The sequence below is a fragment of the Cydia amplana genome, chromosome 17, assembly GCF_948474715.1.
Source record: "Cydia amplana chromosome 17, ilCydAmpl1.1, whole genome shotgun sequence".
Classification (NCBI taxonomy): domain Eukaryota; kingdom Metazoa; phylum Arthropoda; class Insecta; order Lepidoptera; family Tortricidae; genus Cydia; species Cydia amplana.
In genome coordinates this window covers 2,399,149-2,417,913 of record NC_086085.1, presented here as the reverse complement: position 1 = coordinate 2,417,913, position 18,765 = coordinate 2,399,149, and the positions used below count along the sequence as shown (strand labels likewise).

The 18,765-nt window shown below is 37.7% G+C and overlaps 1 protein-coding gene across 1 annotated transcript in view; it reads right to left on the bottom strand.

The window, feature by feature from the left end:
* Nucleotides 1-18,765, bottom strand: part of LOC134655734 (uncharacterized) — a 40,616-nt gene that overhangs the window by 9,225 nt on the left and 12,626 nt on the right. Inside the window, exons 2-3 of the mRNA XM_063511198.1 lie at nucleotides 1,947-2,051; nucleotides 759-939 (exon numbers count right to left, since the gene is read on the bottom strand). Of these exons, the coding sequence (XP_063367268.1) occupies nucleotides 759-939; nucleotides 1,947-2,033 (268 nt within the window). The 5' untranslated portion in view covers nucleotides 2,034-2,051. The remainder of the gene's footprint in view (nucleotides 1-758; nucleotides 940-1,946; nucleotides 2,052-18,765) is intronic.

Sequence of the window (18,765 nt, the reverse complement as noted above, 5' to 3'; positions counted from 1 at the left end):
GATTGGTTTATTAGAAAACACAATCCCCCTAATGAGGGCGCCACTAGACGGTTGGCGCCCTTTTAAGCGTTTATCACACTGGCGCCACATCAGGAAGTACGGAATGCTCCCCGTACTGACTTTGTATAGCGAGAACCGGGAATTTCCGGGAAAACCGGTACCGGGAGCACCCCCTATCAGAAGGCGCATCAGTGTGATAAAAATAACCGCCTTAATTTGCAGAAACCTTCAATGAACAGCCCAGTTGACGCGGCCCGACATAATGAGTATGCGCCCACTCCTCGGGTCCGGTTTAATCCGGCTCATTAGTCTGATTCGGCGCCGACATCTTCAATTAGTGACCAAGTAATTGCGTCATGCGTTAACTGGGGCGGTATTCGTCAAAGTCTCTCCTGGCTTGGAGTTTTCGTGAGGCCTTGGTCCCCAATTGGCGATTCGCGAACATACCTACACCTAGAAACGTTGTTGTTTATCCACACAGGAGAAAACCCCCTTATCCATGAAACTTTACAAGTCTCAAGTAGTTAATTTATGTTTTATCCCTTTCTTACAAATATATAAAGTGAAAGTGACAGATTAAGAGCCACCCCACACTAGCGTCTTTTGAGCAAGAGAGAAAATGGCGCCGCTGCGTAGCTGCACCAACGTTGGGCCGAGCTGGAGCCATAGAGTTGACTAGACGCTGACGCTCGGGAGACGCTAGTGTGGGATGGCCCAAAAACAAAGTTGAATTCGTATAGGTAAATATAAAGACTCACTTTTATCCAAGTCCATCGCCACGGCGGCCTTCCTAGCGTCGGCTGTTGATATCTCGTGTTCCACGAAGTACTCCTCATAGCGGACCTCCAGTAGGCCCTCGTAGGCCTCGGCGTCCGAGTCGTTGCGGCTCGCGTTCGTTCGCCCCGTGCCTACTGCTTTTGTGTTAGCTGCGTGTCGGACCTGGATATATTCGCTTTATGTAAATGTGGTAAAATATGACCAGTATCCTCACCATGGGAGCGTTCAAGTAACGTAACGAATTTGGGGGGGGGGGGGTCTTGTAAAACGTTACGATGCGTTACAGGGGTGGGAGGGGGGGTTTGAACTACGCGTTACGTAACATTGTTTTTTAACCCTTCAGTACTTTACGCCACATAATTGTGGCTTTTAGGTAAAAAAATTTAGCGTAAAAACGTAACGTTTTACTAGGGGGAGGGGAGTACAGAAAAACGTTACGGCGCGTTACATGGGGGTGAGGGGGGGGGGGGTCAAAAATGTCCAAAAATTGCGTTACGTAATACTTGAACGCTCCCCATGATGTTTTACGCGACCTTAAACGCTACCAACTGCGACATCTCAAGCGCCGTGTATCTCGCTTGCACTAATTTAAATACGACGGAGATGCATTGTGATAATAAGTCAGTGTCAAACTCGTGGTAGTCGTGGTAATGCAGTCCTTCGAGAACCTTTAGTGCCGATGACGTCAAACCACACAAGTGTTTCCAATTAGTATTTTCGTAAACAATTACCTCTTTAATACCTACGATATCGCCACTTGAAATGAGCAGTAGTGTTTGTTTTGTTGTTGTATTTTCACAATTATATTTTTACCCAGTATTTATTTTTACTACTGTATAAAAAAGTCGTTGTAAAATTTTAAACTTACGCAAAACTAATTTTATTTATCACGTCATCCTGTGTGCAAAACGACGTCATTTTTACATTGGCAGTAAAAGTTCGAGCCCTGCTAATATGACTTTGTGATCCTTATGAAACGATAGTTTTTCTCAAGCGTTACAGCAGAGATGCGTATGTATTCCAGCACCCCTAGCACATGATTGGCGCGACAGTATCTCGCGGCGAGATAGACTACCCGTCTTTTTCTATTAACTGTGTTAATAAAAGAGGGACGGGTACTATATAAGATACTCTCGCGCCAATCATGTGCTAGCCCGGCAGGTCCTTACCATAACTTCAGGCACCCGGAAAATAACGTCGGCGAGCGCCAGCGGCAGCAGCAGCGCGACCGCGGCGCGCGCGCAGCCCGCCGCCATCCCATCGCAGGCACACACCTGCACAGAAACACGTACGTTGCTGATTTAAACTAGCACGATCACCACTCATCATAGTATAAAACTGTCCCTATGTATACTTAGATCTTTAAAACTACGCAACGGATTATGATCCGCTTTTTTTTAATAGATAGAGTGAAAGAGGAAGGTTTATGTATAATTTGTTTACCCGTGCGAAGCCGGGCGGGTCGCTAGTTACCTATAAAAGGAAAAAGTTTATCTGCATCCCTTAATCCTGAATCTAAGCGTCGATAAGATAGATAACTCAAATATGTATAATACGATAACGTCGGTAACCAATTAAGATAACCAATTCGGGACACAAAACCAAATTTAATTAAAATAATTATTTAACAATCCTGTACGGCCGCTTACGGCCTAGCTAGATTATAAATTGCTGTGCCCTTTCAGGGTCTGTATTCCACGGATAATGCCTATATGCGTTTTTAAGTCACTTGCTTTAGTATCTAACATTTATTTCAGTTTTCAATTTTGAAGCTGATTTCTAAATAAATGCTGTCTGTACAGCCGGTAACAAATGGATGGTGATGGTCAAAATAGCCAAATATGTACAGTCCGCAAAGCTATTAACTTTGCAAGCTAATAACTGATGGCCATCGTAACACACCTAGGTTACCATAGATATAATCATTTTAATTTAGCCCTTAAATGCATAGTGTCGCCAAATGTCTACGAAGCATTAGACAGCTCACAGATTAAGGGTTAAACAAATTCTATTTGTTCCTGTATACTGTATATTATTTCAATAGTAAAACTAATAAATTTTCTGAATTATTACATAAATTTACGCAGTATTTTAATTTATAAAAATTACATTTGTTTATAGACGAAATGTCGGAAAACTTGGAAAAACCTGGAAGTTGATGATTTTTAGTACGTGATTTTGGGCAGATTTTTCGGGGTTTGTAATTATTTTATATTTACAAACTTTATCATAGGAACATCATAAATAGTATACCTTTCTGATGGCAGTTAAGATTTTACCTATACCTACCCTTTACTAATAGCTATATATTTCCAAACCGCTGCAAACCAATTTCTATGCAGGGTGTCACCTCTCTCTGCTAAGTACTACTTGTGTACTTACTCGTATACGTTCCGCGTCCGCGACCCGTATTTGTGAATTGTGAACCTATCATCAAGTCTTTTTACACATAATTGTTGTAAATTGTTGTTATAGAAAAATATAAGACAAATTACACATGACTGCGATTATCAGAGTTCAATATATGTGAAAACGTGAGTCATATCACGCGAGTTATATTATTAGTAGGCAGCTCGCGTGCGACCGCGACGCCGCGAGGAACGTTGCACTTCTGAAGTTAACACTTCTAATCTAAAGGTAACGTTTAGATTAGCAATGTGCAAGTTGCAGACCATTCTCAAAATGCAGGAACATTCTCGCAAGTTTCTGGAAACTAACACGAGAATTTAATGCAAGTTTCCAATCAGAAGGATTCTTGTGGGATTTTTTCAAAAAGGGAAAAAAAAAGTACATATCATAATATCTAATAATGCCTGTATCTACATATTAAGGTTTAGACATGCTTTCATTGTTTGCTAAATTTAAAATTCTGAAGTTTTCCTATAGGTACTGTAGGTATAATGCGGCATCATCTCGTTGGTACAATGCTACTAGTTCGGACGATGGCAACTGTAGCTACTCGTAATGTTGCAGTATTACTGTTGTGATCTTACTAATTTTATCAAGGAAATTGACATACAAGACTCAATGAGTATTATAGGTAGTTTATGTGATAAAAACTTGTATCAAAGTTATTATTTTTGTCAAAAAACTTATTCCCAATTGTCTCGACACAAAACAAACCGCTGGAACCATATAAATATTCATGCCACGAGTCCGCGGGCCGTCCTAATTCCCATTCATTGGGTCAGTGGCACAAAGGGCCTGATGAACGTGCGACAACCAATGGCTTTATTAGCACTTGATTGGCCGTCATCTCCGTGAAAAAGGAAGATTGGCGTGTCGTAATAGGTAATGAGAAATAAATAACAAGGAAAATATCAGTGATTTATTGCCAACTAATCAAGGCTTGTTGCCAAGTATGCGTAACCTACTAGAGAAAATTCGACCTCTAAAAAGATGAATGTTCCTTTCGTTAGTGATATTGGACGTCTAGATGTCCTAAGCCCCCCTAAGGTGACCCTTTCACCCCAAACTCACCAGTGTATACCTATGTACTTAAGTATATCTAATAAGAAATTATGTATAATAAACACTACGTTCTCCTCTTGTTCCATCGCGATTCAAAAAGCTAGTTACTCGTAACTGTTTATTGCAAAGTTTATACAGTTAACGTTTCAGATAGCGTTGAATTCGCCAAAGTTGCAGTTACAAATGTAGGTAGTTTGAGTTTGTTTGACACAGTTAAGCAATGTACCTAGGTACCTAGTTTGAGTTTGTTTGACACAAATAAGTTACAATTCAAAAGTTTAGCAGCTACAAAGCATTAAAGTTTAGTTACGGACAATGTGATGCACCATTTATCTACTTAGGTAAGTAAATTTTGTAGAGCAGATAATATTCCCTTCAAAAACGTTAGAAATAACACCCGAATATCCTTGATACTGCATTACACTTTATCTTCGACAGCTCGTAACGCCACTCGTAAAAATCTGACGATTCATAATACAGATCGTAAATCCGAGTGTTAGGTTACTACCCTACTAGAAATAAAACGTAAATATAAGCAATAGATTATTTATAGGTTATGAATCTATGGTTGGGCCTTGAATTGGTATCTTCTAAGAATGTTAAGGATAACTTTAAAGTTTTTTTACCTGTCGTATAAATAAACAGTGAGAATTCATAATATGTACGTTTCTGCTTTGGGGCTGTTCATAAATTACGTCATCTATTTTTGACGATTTTTGACCCCCCCCCCCCCCCCCCTAAAATCATCCAAAAAACATGCTTCGAATGACCCCGTTTCCTCCTACGTCATGCTACCATCATCCGATGCCCACCCCCCCAATTTGAAATGACGTAATTTAACCCGTTTTAGACAGAAAATATATTTTTCAATAACTTTTGATATAAGTATGATACAGTATTTGCTGCTCGCAAAGGGTCTGATAATCCTACAAGTATGTTGCTTTGCCGTGTGTGCAATTCTTATCTCAAGTTCTGATAAGATAAGTTTTGTTTAATCACAGCTCCAAGTGTAGCAAAGTGCTTAGAAATGCTTTAAACTTAATAATAATGCATAACGGCTACACTTGAGTGAGAAATTGAGAAGTGAGAACCGTTCAGATTTTTTTGTATGAAATAAGTACCTACATACTTAAATGGTACCTACTTATTAAGTAATATGGGCCGCGCCGGAACCGAGCATTTTCAATTTTTCATATTTTAGATTTTTGTATCAAGTCTTATAAACCGGCTTTTTATTATAAATATTCAAATATTTTATTAAATAAAGCCAAAAGTAAGTAAAAATAAATTACACGCCGAAGCATGCACAACGCCGATAAGTAAATAATTATCATAAGACAAGGAAGTTATAAGTAGGGGAGGCCCGGGCAAAACGCATATGTTAAGGGAAAGTGACAAAATAAAATAAAAGTATGTAATAAATATTATTCTTTTTACTTTTAATTTGTACGCTGTTTCATAAACTTTGGAAACAGCTATTAAAAAAATAAAAACTTTACCAATTTCTTCTATTAAAACCACTAAAATCAAAAAGTGTCTATTATCCTTTTTGCCCCTAGGGGTCGGGCAAAACGGATATGCCACTAGGGCAAAAAGGATAACTCAAAAACAACACAGTCAGCCTTGGCATTAGGCACAAAAGTCAAGCACCTACAACTGCTTATGATGTGCAATTTTCATACACCCAATTTTGGCATTCGAGATACTTCCTCATTTTAAGTAACGTTGCAAGGTAATAAATGGAATCCCAAACGTTTTCGCGGCAGAATTTATAAATTTTCTTTCTTCTTTTACTGATTTTACCGCTCGCTCTAAAGATTTTTCTGACCACGATGCCCCCCACGCTTTCTTTTGTAATTTAAAACCATAAAAAAAAAACATCTGTAATAAAACCGTCTGTATTAATTATCCGTCTTACCCATAATCGTTTTGCCCATAATACCAATATTAGATCGATAAACAAAATTAAAATGTTATTTGTAGATTATGAAAAAAACTAGTACATATCACAAATTATATTTAAATAAATATGCCATTGAACAAATAAAACTTATAATTATACACTACATACACTGTAAAAAAGTTGATGCACAAACCTTTGCGAAAATCGTAACGAAACAGTACAAATTCTTTTTTTTTTTCTCCTCACAACAAACGAGCGCTTACATTGTTTTGGTCAAACTGTCATGGCGTCGCCGACCACATGCCAAATCATGGTAGCAAGTGTCAAAGTTTTTTAGAAAAATCGGATATTCTTCTTACCCACATTATGCATATTGCCCGGGTTTCCCCTACCTATAGGTACATAGGTTTTTCGAATTCGAATCTTGGGGAAAATAACTGCAAGTTCCACAAAACGAATAGGTAAGCCGGGTAAGCGCAATCTCATTTTGCGTAGTTTCCAGCTTTGAGAATCCGTAAGATACTTATTATTATGCACTTAACGGCGAAACTACAGATCATTAGGCATGTATGTACTCACTTACTTATTTAGAAAACATCTGGATATAGAGACTGCATTTTGGAACTCCAGCCCAGTGACAAAGGAGGAAGGGAATATTCAAACCGAATAATAGACGAGAAATGTGGCCTCGCTCTGCAGCGGGGTGTCCATGGACGGCAGTAATCGCTTACCATTAGGTAATCCGTCTGCTCTTTTGGCTCCTAAATCATAAAAAAGACGAAGCCGCAAGCACTAGTAGGTACTTATTTGGTTACAGTTGTTACAGTTTAGTATTAGTAACTTTAGCAGAACCTAGTGCTCCCGCCAGTCCGCACCGTGCATAACAAATACAAAAGGAATTAGCATCTGAATAGTGGCTCGATGGACGACCGGCTTCCGGATTCCGATTTGCAAAAATGTGTCTGACGTTGAATATGCATCCGAGGTGTTTTAAACCTATATAATCTTTCTAGGTATGAACCGTCGTTATTATAGTGACAAAAATAACAACAAAATCAAATATGACCAATGATTTGTGGTAAAAAAAATGCAGCTCTCGAAACAAAATAACAAGGCAAAAAAGCTTGCAGTAAAGTGGAAAAAAACTGTGTGCCAGTCCCACCGTTGAAGTTTTTTCATTCGATGTTCTTTAGGTGTACCTAGTAACGGTTGTTATGAGTGAACCGAAAGCATTGAAAGAACGGTTTTGACTTATTCAGTGACAGTAGTTGCTATAACTGTTCCTAATTTTAGGTAGGTAGGTAATTTTAGATACCTAATATCTACGTTTAATTTAACGGCCTCCGAGAAAAACGCATTTAACTGATTTGCAAGACCGAATTGAGCCCATTACATAAGGGCCTATACAGACGGAATTCAACCCGACTGCAATTTGTATGGGAACTTAATTGGTGCTCCGTGAACATAGTTTTGTGCGGACCACTAAAAATAAACTAGTAGGTACCTAGGTTAACTGTTAAAATTCGACACTCTATTCTATTACCTCTGTGTATTGATTACATGTACATATTATACATATTTGCAGGGCCGGATTAACCCTAAGGCAGAGTAGGCAACTGCCTATGGGCCCCGCCTCGGCTAGGGGGCCCCGGCGGCCCCGCGCTCATAAAAAATATTTGTTCCAAATAGCCAAAATTCATAAAAAAAAAATTATGGTACCTACTCATACCTAATGTCCAATATCAGTTTCTCAGACACAGAAACATTAGATGATTATGAACCTAAATTATGTTATTTTATAGCTTTTAAAGTCTGTAATGTCGAGCTCGAATTTCAAGCTCTCGAGGGCCTAAAACCTCATCAATGGAAAGTCAGTAATGTGGAGATTGCTGAGCTCGACCTTCAGCCTCACTTTTTACCTCAATTTTTGGTTTGTCTTCCAAATTTCCTCTTCTTCAGCTTAGCCTTTGGCCTCGCTGCGCCAAGCTCGGCCTGCGGCCTCGCTTTTTACACGACTGCCCAAACGAAAAGAGTGAATTGTTTTTTAATACAATGGACATTGGTTGGCGTCTGTGCTCTAGCTGAGCTTATCCTGGAACACGGCTTTGACCTCGCATGAAAGCACGCCTCACTGGGAAACTTCGGATTTTAAGGCCCGCCCCGGCCTTTTTAACAAGCTTTCACAATTATTTCACAAAAAATTTCGCGCTCGCTGCTCTCGCGTTTTTTGCTGCTTTTCAGGTTAACTCTGTACCTTCATGCTAGGTTGACTGGTGAATGAAGTGTCATTTAAGCATGGAAAGTCTATATTATTAGGTTAATTTTAATCATGTGGCTCGGCGTATGGTCTTATGGTCGGACAATCGCTGACCGCTGTTCAGCCTGACAAAATATTTAACTACCAATTGAGAAAAAAAGGGCTCTCCCCACACTTGACGCAAAAAGGAATCGACAAAAACTGATAGAAAAAAGCTTTATGTCCACGCAATAAGAGCGAAAAAGACATCGCTCGGCATGTTCGGATCGGCTCAACTGACACCTGAAGGTTGAAATTAAAATCGCAAACTTACATCCTTGTACTGAACAACTGAACATTATGTATGTAGATTTGACTGTAAGGGGGCCCCGAGCATTGCACTGCCTAGGGGCCCCGACATGCTTAATCCGGCCCTGCATATTTGTATGCAGGGGTGCTAAGCGACAACATTACCATCTTCACCACTTAGATGGTTGGCAGTCCTCAACTGTGCGTTTCTCCAGAAACTTCCTGCCTCGCACAGCCAAACTGTGGAATGAACTGTCGCCTGCGGTATTTCCGGACTGATACGACCTTCAAACCTTCAAGAAAAGAGCGTACTCCCATCTTAAAGGCCGGCAACGCGCTTGCAACCCTTCTGGTTTAAGGTATAAGATATAAGATTATAATAAATTTATACGCACGATTAACACAGAGCCACTGAATACTAGTAATAAAGCCATGAACTTACTAACAAAAGCAATGATTACTCCTAACCTAGAGCCCAAAATTAAAATGCCATAACTATTGAAAAATCCATTTACTATCCAGGCGAATTTTAACCTTATCCACTCAGTTGCTTTTGGATTTCAAAAATTGTAGCGTAAATTGCTTCGCGTTTTTAAGCCAATGTCCGCGCGATGCAGTGTTTTATTGAAAAATTAATTAATTGGCGTCTAATGAACCATTTGCTATGATTTTTTTACACAGAATAGTTAATAAAACAAGGAATCTGATTCCGTTGCTTAATGTATGGGTAATTAAAATAAAAATAATTATAAAAAATGCGTAAACTTGACACACTAAAAAAGTCGAAACCTTCAAGCAGAGATGTATTTAAAAAAAAAACTAAAGCGATAACACCTATTTTTTAGTATCGTAAAAAAAAGTAGATTAGTTCTTCTTTTATTTAGTACCAAATACCATATAAGTGTATATTAAAAATCCTTAAATAAACATCATTTCATTTTATGACACGTCACGCAAGAAATACGCAGGACGGATCGAAATGTTTCGTTGATTCATGATGTATTTTTGAATGGTTAAAGAGACTCAAGTACGGAAATATAGTTCTAATAAGAACAAGTAACTAATAATCTTTAATTAGAATAGTCACAGTTTGCAATTATCGCTTTCATTACGATTTTACAAGTAAATAACAAGAAAGTATTACGTACCACCGCAGTTTCGGGTTCTTTTGCCGATCAAAAACAACACAATATCACATTTTCACTATAAATTTTTCACATCATTAATCACAGAATGTTAGAACAAAACCATATTACACAAAAGAAAACTGCTAAATACGGAATTACACTAATTTAAACGTAAATAAACAAAGCCGATATAAAAACACCCGCAACACTTGATCCGACGCCGGTAGGACTGGCCGCCATGTTGAAAAAATGGCCGCCGCTGGTGATTAGGGTCGGGGCACACAGAGTGCGTTAGGCACAGGTAGGTCCAGCATTCGAAAAAGTATGCAGACATTATTTTCAGTCACCGTCATATTCTTATCTACGTTATTTAAGGTACTTTTCCTTCATGTGACATAGTCTGGGGACACCCTGTATATGACCATGCACTAATAAAAGATATACCAATAACCATGTGCAAATAATGTCAGGTTTCCCCAAAACACAATCTTAGTAGTTGAAACATTAGTAGGAACACATAACAAGAATGTACCACACGGGCACGCAAAGCGTCTAGTGTGCCTCATGCCTTACGACGTCCGAGCGAGACGTTCGCTAAATTGCTTTTGGTAGCTAGAGTTACCAGCCGCCCGGCACATACTTACAATTGTTTCTTTCGCTAATCCTGTATAACATATCACAGGTTTAAATGATTTTATGATTATAAATGAAACTTTATATTTAGACTATTTAAATAACAATATTTTATTTGAAAAATATGACTTATTCTTCAAAGTCTTATCTTATTTCAATCGCAAGTAACCGAAAAAAATCACCGTTTAACTACTTTGAAGTGAGATAGTAATTCATAATTCTACATTAGAACTGAAATATACATTCTATCTGTTAGTTAGATAAATACATAATCGTTTGGTATAAAATTTAGATAGTAAAAGAGTAATTAAAAATACTTACGGCATTTTTAAAACACCGACCACTTTTCCGCAACTTCACTTTTGCACAACTTTGAAACCGACAGCTGTTTAAAATATTTTTATTTTATCATGTTGGCTATTTTTTTTTTTCTGTATTGCCATGTTATTTGTCTATGCTCGGAACATAGTTTAAACCGCTTCTAAGCCGCCACTCACAGATAAAAAATCAAAAATCGTACAATGGTCGTCTGGTAGCTCTGGCTACCAGAAGCAATTTGTAGGCGTTCAAAGTTGGTAGCTCTAGTTACCAGAAGCAACTGAGTGGTTATATCAATGTCATAAAGTAACATTTCCCTTTTTATTCATAATGCAGATACGTAATTTTGTTATAATAGTCTCGGTTGGTTGCGCGGGAGAGGCGCTAGTGAACCGTGGTGACAGATGAAAGAGATGATTATATAATTATTTATCAGTGTGAAAGAGATAACACCGGTAAACTGAAATTATAATGGACGAATTTTTCACGCTGTAGATACCAACAAAATCTATATTTTCTTATAGATAGTTGTTCTACGTTTTTTGTTATTTAACTATTCCATTTTTAGTATAACCTACAGCTAAATAATTTTATTATTTAGTTTCTCCGTAAGATACTGGGCCCCAAACGAAGACCAGGGGCCCGTTTCTTAAAAGCTTAATGTAACTTGTAATACAAGTGGAAATCCCATTCTAACAAAAGCTGTCAAAAAGTGACATCCGCTTGTATTTCAAGTTACAAGCTTTTAAGAAACGGGCCCCAGATGGAAGCTGAATAGTCCTTAGGAACCGCGAAAATGAAGACCTAATCACTTGTACCATCCCACTAACCCGGAGTTAAACGGTTAAACAAGTAAACCCAGTGTCAAATCGTACTGGTAATCATGGTACCTTACTCCAGGTTTAACCGATTAACAAACTTGACTCAGTATCGGTCGTCACCCGGGGTCACTGACCTGCACCCTTCCCAAAGCGGGCCTGGTGCCAAGGGCAGGTGATGTCAGCTGGAAGTAGGTCAACTAAGCTTCGGACTTATGTCTAGACAGTTGTCAATGGGAAGCCAATGCCGTGAGAATTTCACCGCTTCCGGCAAGACTCGAACTTGCGACCTTTCGGGACTCCGGTCAGATGGCTCTTTAGGGGTCATCCATTAATTACATCACACGTTTAGGGGGAGGGAGGGGGTCAAGAAAATGTGACATATTGTGACATGGGGGGGGGGACACACTTTGTGACGTCACTTTTACTTCATCAGTAACCGAAAATTTATTTAAATTATTTTATTCGCTGTACATTTAACAAGTTTTTAAAACGATAATCGTTTTTATTCGTTTAATTTTCTTTCCTAAACAGTTTTGGGTTATAAAATACTAATATTTATATTGTCAAAAATATTTTGATAAAATATTAATAATACTTAGTTACTTACTTAATTCGATTTGGCGATTTCGTAGAAAAAATGTGACGTCACAGTAGGGGGGAGGGGTTTGCCAAATGTGACCAAGTGTGACAAGGAGGGGGGAGGGATCAAAAAACCTAGAAATTCGTGTGACGTAATTAATGGATGACCCCTTACCAACTGAGCTACGAAACCACCAGAATCTTTCCATTCCTTCCTTTTTGTTTGTTTACACGCCTATTGTTTTCCTGTAATAATGTGTAAAAATGTGTAGTAAGTATCGGTCACAGACGTATCTGCTTGACAAAAAAATAGTTATTTGTTTTACAAGGGGGCAGAGTTGTTGTTTAACCGCTCGTGCTAATATTGATACCCGAGCAAGGGATAGATTCCAGAATTGAACCACGAGCGTAGCGAGTGGTTCGAAAAATGGAATCTTGAGCGTTGCGAGGGTTTCAAAGCACGAGGGTTAAACAAAATTTGCCCCCGAGTGAAATACAAAATTTTTCACCACACCAACCCTAAACAAATATTAAATGTAAAATATCAAACAAAAACATATCAAATCAAATCGAAATGAATGTTATTAAATATCCAAAATCATCATTTAAAAGTCAATTCTACCAGCAAACATAAGAAAACAACTCAAAATTAGCATTTGATTACTTTGCCTCACATGTGAATAAAATGCAACTTTGCTATCGGTTTTTGAAGTGCAAAGTAAGCCTTTCCGAGCTGATGTGGTGAAAAACATTTTTTTGTCATAGAATCTACATCTACGTACAATTTATTAAAAGGTTCTGATAGAACCTTTAATAGATGTTTCCCTTCATATTTAGGAACCACATATTATCCATCTTATAGCTCTCTTATCGTATGAAAATTATGAAATCCACAAAAGCGCATTCAACAATTCTAGTTTCCACCGATCTTCCCCGTTCGGGTACTCTCCAACCAGACATACAAAAATATACATATTATAGATTCTAAATGAATTGCACAAACGTCCGGCCAGCTGCCGAGCCCATACATACAATACAAAGGATCATTCATACACACAGAGTGGACAGATCACCTGTATTTACCGGTAATAAAATCTATTTTACTGTGGGCGTTGTAAGCAAATAGAGATAGTGCTTGCAAATATTTTAAAATTTTATGTTATAAAAATTCTCAAACCATAGATTACGGTAGGTACTTATACAGATTATTGGCTTTGGCTATGTGCGACGTTGAACGTTGCTATATTTATTAGTATTTTGCTATATTTATAGTCGCCAAGCCGCCAAGGTGCTCACAAATATCTGAACACGCCTCTATTGTCAAGGTGTTAGAGTGCGTGTTCATATTTTTGAGCACCTCGGCCACTCCGATATATCTGATTATCTGATAGCGACCGTAGCGGTGATGTCGTGTTGTGTTTTACCATAGTTTATTAGGCAAGTGTTTCATTGGTGGTAGACGTAATAGCAGAATCGTAGTTAGAGTAGTTTTTTGACTATGCGGGTTAACTTTCACTTTCAATGTTAACATTAAACAGGTAACCTACGCAGTGTTACTGAAATTCTGAAAAAAATCCGTCGTGTCGACAAATCGTCGGTGCGAATAAAAAAATCGCTATGTGTTTTTTTACGATTTTTTGATTTTGGCATATTCTAATTCCTTTTTCAATTTCCCGTCGACCTATATTAATATTTTTTTATATCTATATTAGTTTTGAAAATAACTAACAAAATTTGTACAAAAAAATAGCTATGTGTTTTTTTTTGCACATAACGAAATTAAATTCCTTGTTTTCCGTCGAGGGTGATGACGATAATGTTGCACATGGCGATTTATTGACCCTAAAATCCGCTATGTATCATTTTTCGTGCTACGTTACTTTGGCAACAAATCGCTATGTGTAAACTTTACACATGACGATTTTAAGTGAACCAAATTTAAGTCGCTATGTAGCAAAATTCTGGTTCAAATAATTTATATTGTAAAAATTGACGAAAAAAACTGTTTATTTTCTGCATAAGTATCATGTAAAAACCATTGATCTACCAGAAAAAAAATACAGGTGCAACAAATATATTACAAACAGGAAAACAAACAGTTTTTTTGTCTCCTGTAAAGTAGCTAAAAAATACATGGCGATTTTTTTATTCGCACCGACGAAATACTCCTTGTTTTCACTTTTTAATAGGTCGGCTTTATAAAACTAGACTTCAAGGGTTGATATTTTTAGTCTGAATTGTTACCGCACTGACTTCATGCAAAATATATGTAAAGTTAGTGAATTTGGCTTAGGTACTTTTAAGGTGACAGTCCATTTCCAACCGCAGCTGCACTAATGTTCATTTTACTATGGAAATTGACAGTAACAGCGACGCGTTCAGTACCAGTAGTGCAGCTGCGGTCAGAAATGGAATGTTACCCTTATTGGTCTTATACTGCTGAAGATTGCTGAACATGAAGAATATTAAAATCAATGCATCATTATAGGCGCCAAACTAACTTGTAATTTATGACAAAGTACTTGTGGTTGATGACAAGTACACGTATGATCAAATCATTACTTCGCTGCTGCACACTAAACTTGCAGAGTGCACGTGCACCGTGAGACCCTTTCCTCACAGTCTGTGCGAACGCACATTATTCACTAAACACTGTAGGTATAAATATAATACATCTATAGTAATGGACCCTACAATGGACGTGGAACCGGTAATGGGACATAAAACCACAAATCCTCTAAAATAAGTATGTAAAAGTAGTTTATAAACACTGGCAATATTTTACCATAAATAAGAGTCATAGAGCTGTTTAAGTTTGACTTTTTATTAATTTCGGTTACTTTTTAAGAAATTGGCGCCAACCCAAAAGTTGTCGTGTCACTGGAAAAAATAACCAGTAAGAATTCTTAACAACTTCGCTAAGAGAGGTGAGTTCATATATTAAATTGTAATTAATTATTACTTGGTGTAAACTAGAATGTGTTTTGTTAATTGCATCTACCATGAGATAAGGTATACAACACATTATGTTGTGACTCTAGAGATGTATAAAAAATAGTGGTATTTTGCCTAATCCCATTATAGGAGCTGTAAAACTGCATACCTCCTATGATGGGATAATTTACATAATGATGCTTGCCATGGCGTAATTTCATGTTTAAACAATACAGAAGTATAATGTAGTTACTCGTACGAACTATGTCAGGAGGTCTCCTCGGACTTCGGATAAATTAATATCGTTTTTACAAAATTTTATTTAACTTGCCCTGTAGTTTCTATACAGGATGGATTTTCTTTTTGGGTCAGTGAGGGCAGCCAACAGATCCTGTGCTGCGACGAGAAAACGGTCTTAGAAAACCTTCCCTCGATTTCAAATTAATGAAGATTGGCTTTGCGAGAAAAAGGTAATTTTTGACAAACTTTTTTTTGATGCCAATCGATCCCATTCCTATTGAGGATCAAAAGCTGCTATGGAACTAAAAAAAAATTTCCGGCTAGAAAAGCCACAAATCGAGGAAAACTTTTCCCATACAATTTGTATGAAAATGAAAACTTTTATTTATCACATGCTATTTTTCTATGCCAATTGATTCCATTCCTATCTAGTATCAATAGTTTCTTTGGGGTCAACTTACGGTAATGTACTAAAAAGCCACAAATTAATAAAAACTTTTTCCATACATTTACTATGGAGAAAATGAGAAATTTAATGTTTACCCCAAAAAAACTATTGAGACTGGATAGGAATGGAATCGATTGGCATACAAAAATAGCATGTGAAAAATAAAAGTTTTCATTTTCATACAAATTGTATGGGAAATGTTTTCCTCGATTTGTGGCTTTTCTAGCCGGAAATTATTTTTTTGTTCCATACAAGCTTTTGATCCTCAATAGGAATGGGATCGATTGGCATCAAAAAAAAAGTTTGTCAAAAATTACCTTTTCCTCGCACCCTGTATGTTTTTTCCAAAATCCGTAAAAGCCAATCTTCATTAATTTGAAATCGAGGGAAGGTCTTCTAAGACCGTTTTCTCGTAGCAGCACGGGATGTGGTAGCTGCCCTCACTGACCCAAAAAGAAAATTCATCCTGTATTAATTAGTGTGGTTCAAATCTTGGAAATGGCATTTGAGCCACTTTCGGATTTCCGATTGAGTTGAAATTTTGGATACGTAGGTATGCAAATCGGATGACAATGCAATCGGGTGACAAAAATGACTAATAACTAGTTTTTTGCCAAAAACTTATTCCCTATTCCAATATCTTATACTGATAGGGTATGCCCATTATAGGGGGCCCATTACTGGATCCACGTCCATTACCGGGGTTCCATTACTGGAGCTTTGGTGTCCATGACTGGAGAAAAAACACATACTTTTAATTTATTAATTATGTGGAAACTGACTGCAGTATCTTTGATACAACACGCCTGAAACATGAAAGAAGGATAGGATATTCATCTTTTAACAAGCTAAGCGGTAGAACTTTTACATGTATCAGGGAAATATCACAAATACTCCAAATTTCCCCTTAAATGTCCCATGACTGGTGCCGTTACTATATATTTTTAACTGTGAACCGAACCTAAGTAGGTCAGGTGAGAAGTTTCACCGGGGCAAGAGAAATACTTGTAGGGAATCCTCAGTCGGACCACGCTAAGTTTTCATTCCAAGTGGTGCCAAGCTAAAAGATAGATACCTACTTACATAGATATTAAAACGTTTTTAGATAATTTAAACACCTAATCCTTGGAAGTTTAAAATAAAAGTCTAGTCAAATTAATAGAACGGATTGTTATGTTGTTACAACAAATCCGATCCGCTAGAGGAAGCCAAAGGTTGCCTGGAACAGATCGCTCTTTAGCTATAAGTCTTCCTGCTATTTAGTATTATACATTTAAAGCTTATGATCATTATATTTGTTCTATTAGAGTTAAGTTTTAACTGGTCAGCTAAAGGCGAAACACAGTAGGTAGTCGTAGTGAATATCTTTTTAACTATTGTGTGTAAATGAGTCAATAGACACGGTCTACTACGAGTATTAGATATCGATAGTTCTCTTATAGTCATGTACGTTTGCGTCAGTATTGAAATTATGTGGTGTGTGACTGTTGTTGGGTCAGGAATTTTATAAATGGTAGATGATTAGGTACCCGAAAACATTGAACTGTATGAAAAACACGTCCTAATTGACTGATACCATAAGGTAATAGTAAAAAATAACACTTTCAATGCGTCCGGGATGGTCCGGGTTAACCCATGTCATGACTATTCCAAATTTCATATCTTAAGTAGTTCTCGAGATGCAATGTGACAGACAGATGGACGGACAGAGCCGCACCATAAAGATTCCTTTCGTACCTTTTTGGTACGGAACCCTAAAACTAGCCTATCATAATTGCAATTTGAAGCTATGTAGGTGTAAGTAGCCGTCTTCCTCAATCTTCCCTGATAACAGTCATTCTCATTAACTTATCGTAACCATTCCCGTGTGTCCCGTAAAGAGGACGTCCTGCCAATCCGCTCATTTACTTGCGACGCATGTTTTTGGCGACATTACTCGAAATTACTCGAAAATGTAGCCACTTCAGTCAATATGCCACTTCCTAAAGTTAATTTGTGAACAGATGGAATAGTAGAGATGTGCCCTAATTCTTCGGTTTATCCTCCATTTAATCGTAGTTTATTTTGGTCATCCTTTAAATCGTAGCTTGCCTTGAATATAACTTTTGCGTTCTGGGAACCGATTTTTGAATTTCGAGCGCTCGACTTCGTCACTCGACTCTGTGGAAAACGGCGAATTGTTTTTAACAAGCAATAGAAATTGGGAATCTAATGGTATTGACCGCTCGTTATCAATTCTATTAGTAGAATTTAAATGCCTAGTAGTAGAGATATATGGAGGGAGCCACACGAAATCGAGCGCTCGCAATTCAATAATCGGCCCCCAGACTGAGAAAATCAGATAGTTACGAGTACGAGTATATACTCGTACTCGTTATAATATTATAACAACAAAACTACCGTGAGACACGGACATAAATAATTATACTAAAACGGGTCACTCAGGTATTTCTCACCATGTTTCGCTCAGACACTGCCTGTATCGGGCCGCCAACGCGTGCTCCCGTTGAAGCTTGTCTTTATAGAGCGAAACATGTCGAGCAATATTCGACTTAAAATACGTGAGTGACCCGTTCTAATATCATTAATAAGAACAGACAGTTATAGTAACTTATCATTTATGATGTTGCGTATATATATGTCTCCCAATTTAAAAAGAGACAAATAAATCGAGTGAGAAGTCGGTGAATGAACACATTGTAGATAATAAATTAATTGCAATTAACTTTGGAAAATGTGTAAGTAGTGTGGTAGTCGCATTCGTATCACATTGCATTTTTTTTTCAGGTTATGCAGCCAGGACAATGGCTAAATAAGCGACCAGCATCAGCACACGATGTACGTGATCTAATGCGTGTGCGCACACCACAGACAACGTCCCATAGACTAAGCATATGAATCATGTGAATACTGGCGGTCACCATAAAACAATAATATATCTTGTGAGCACCCTGAAACTATATTTTTGT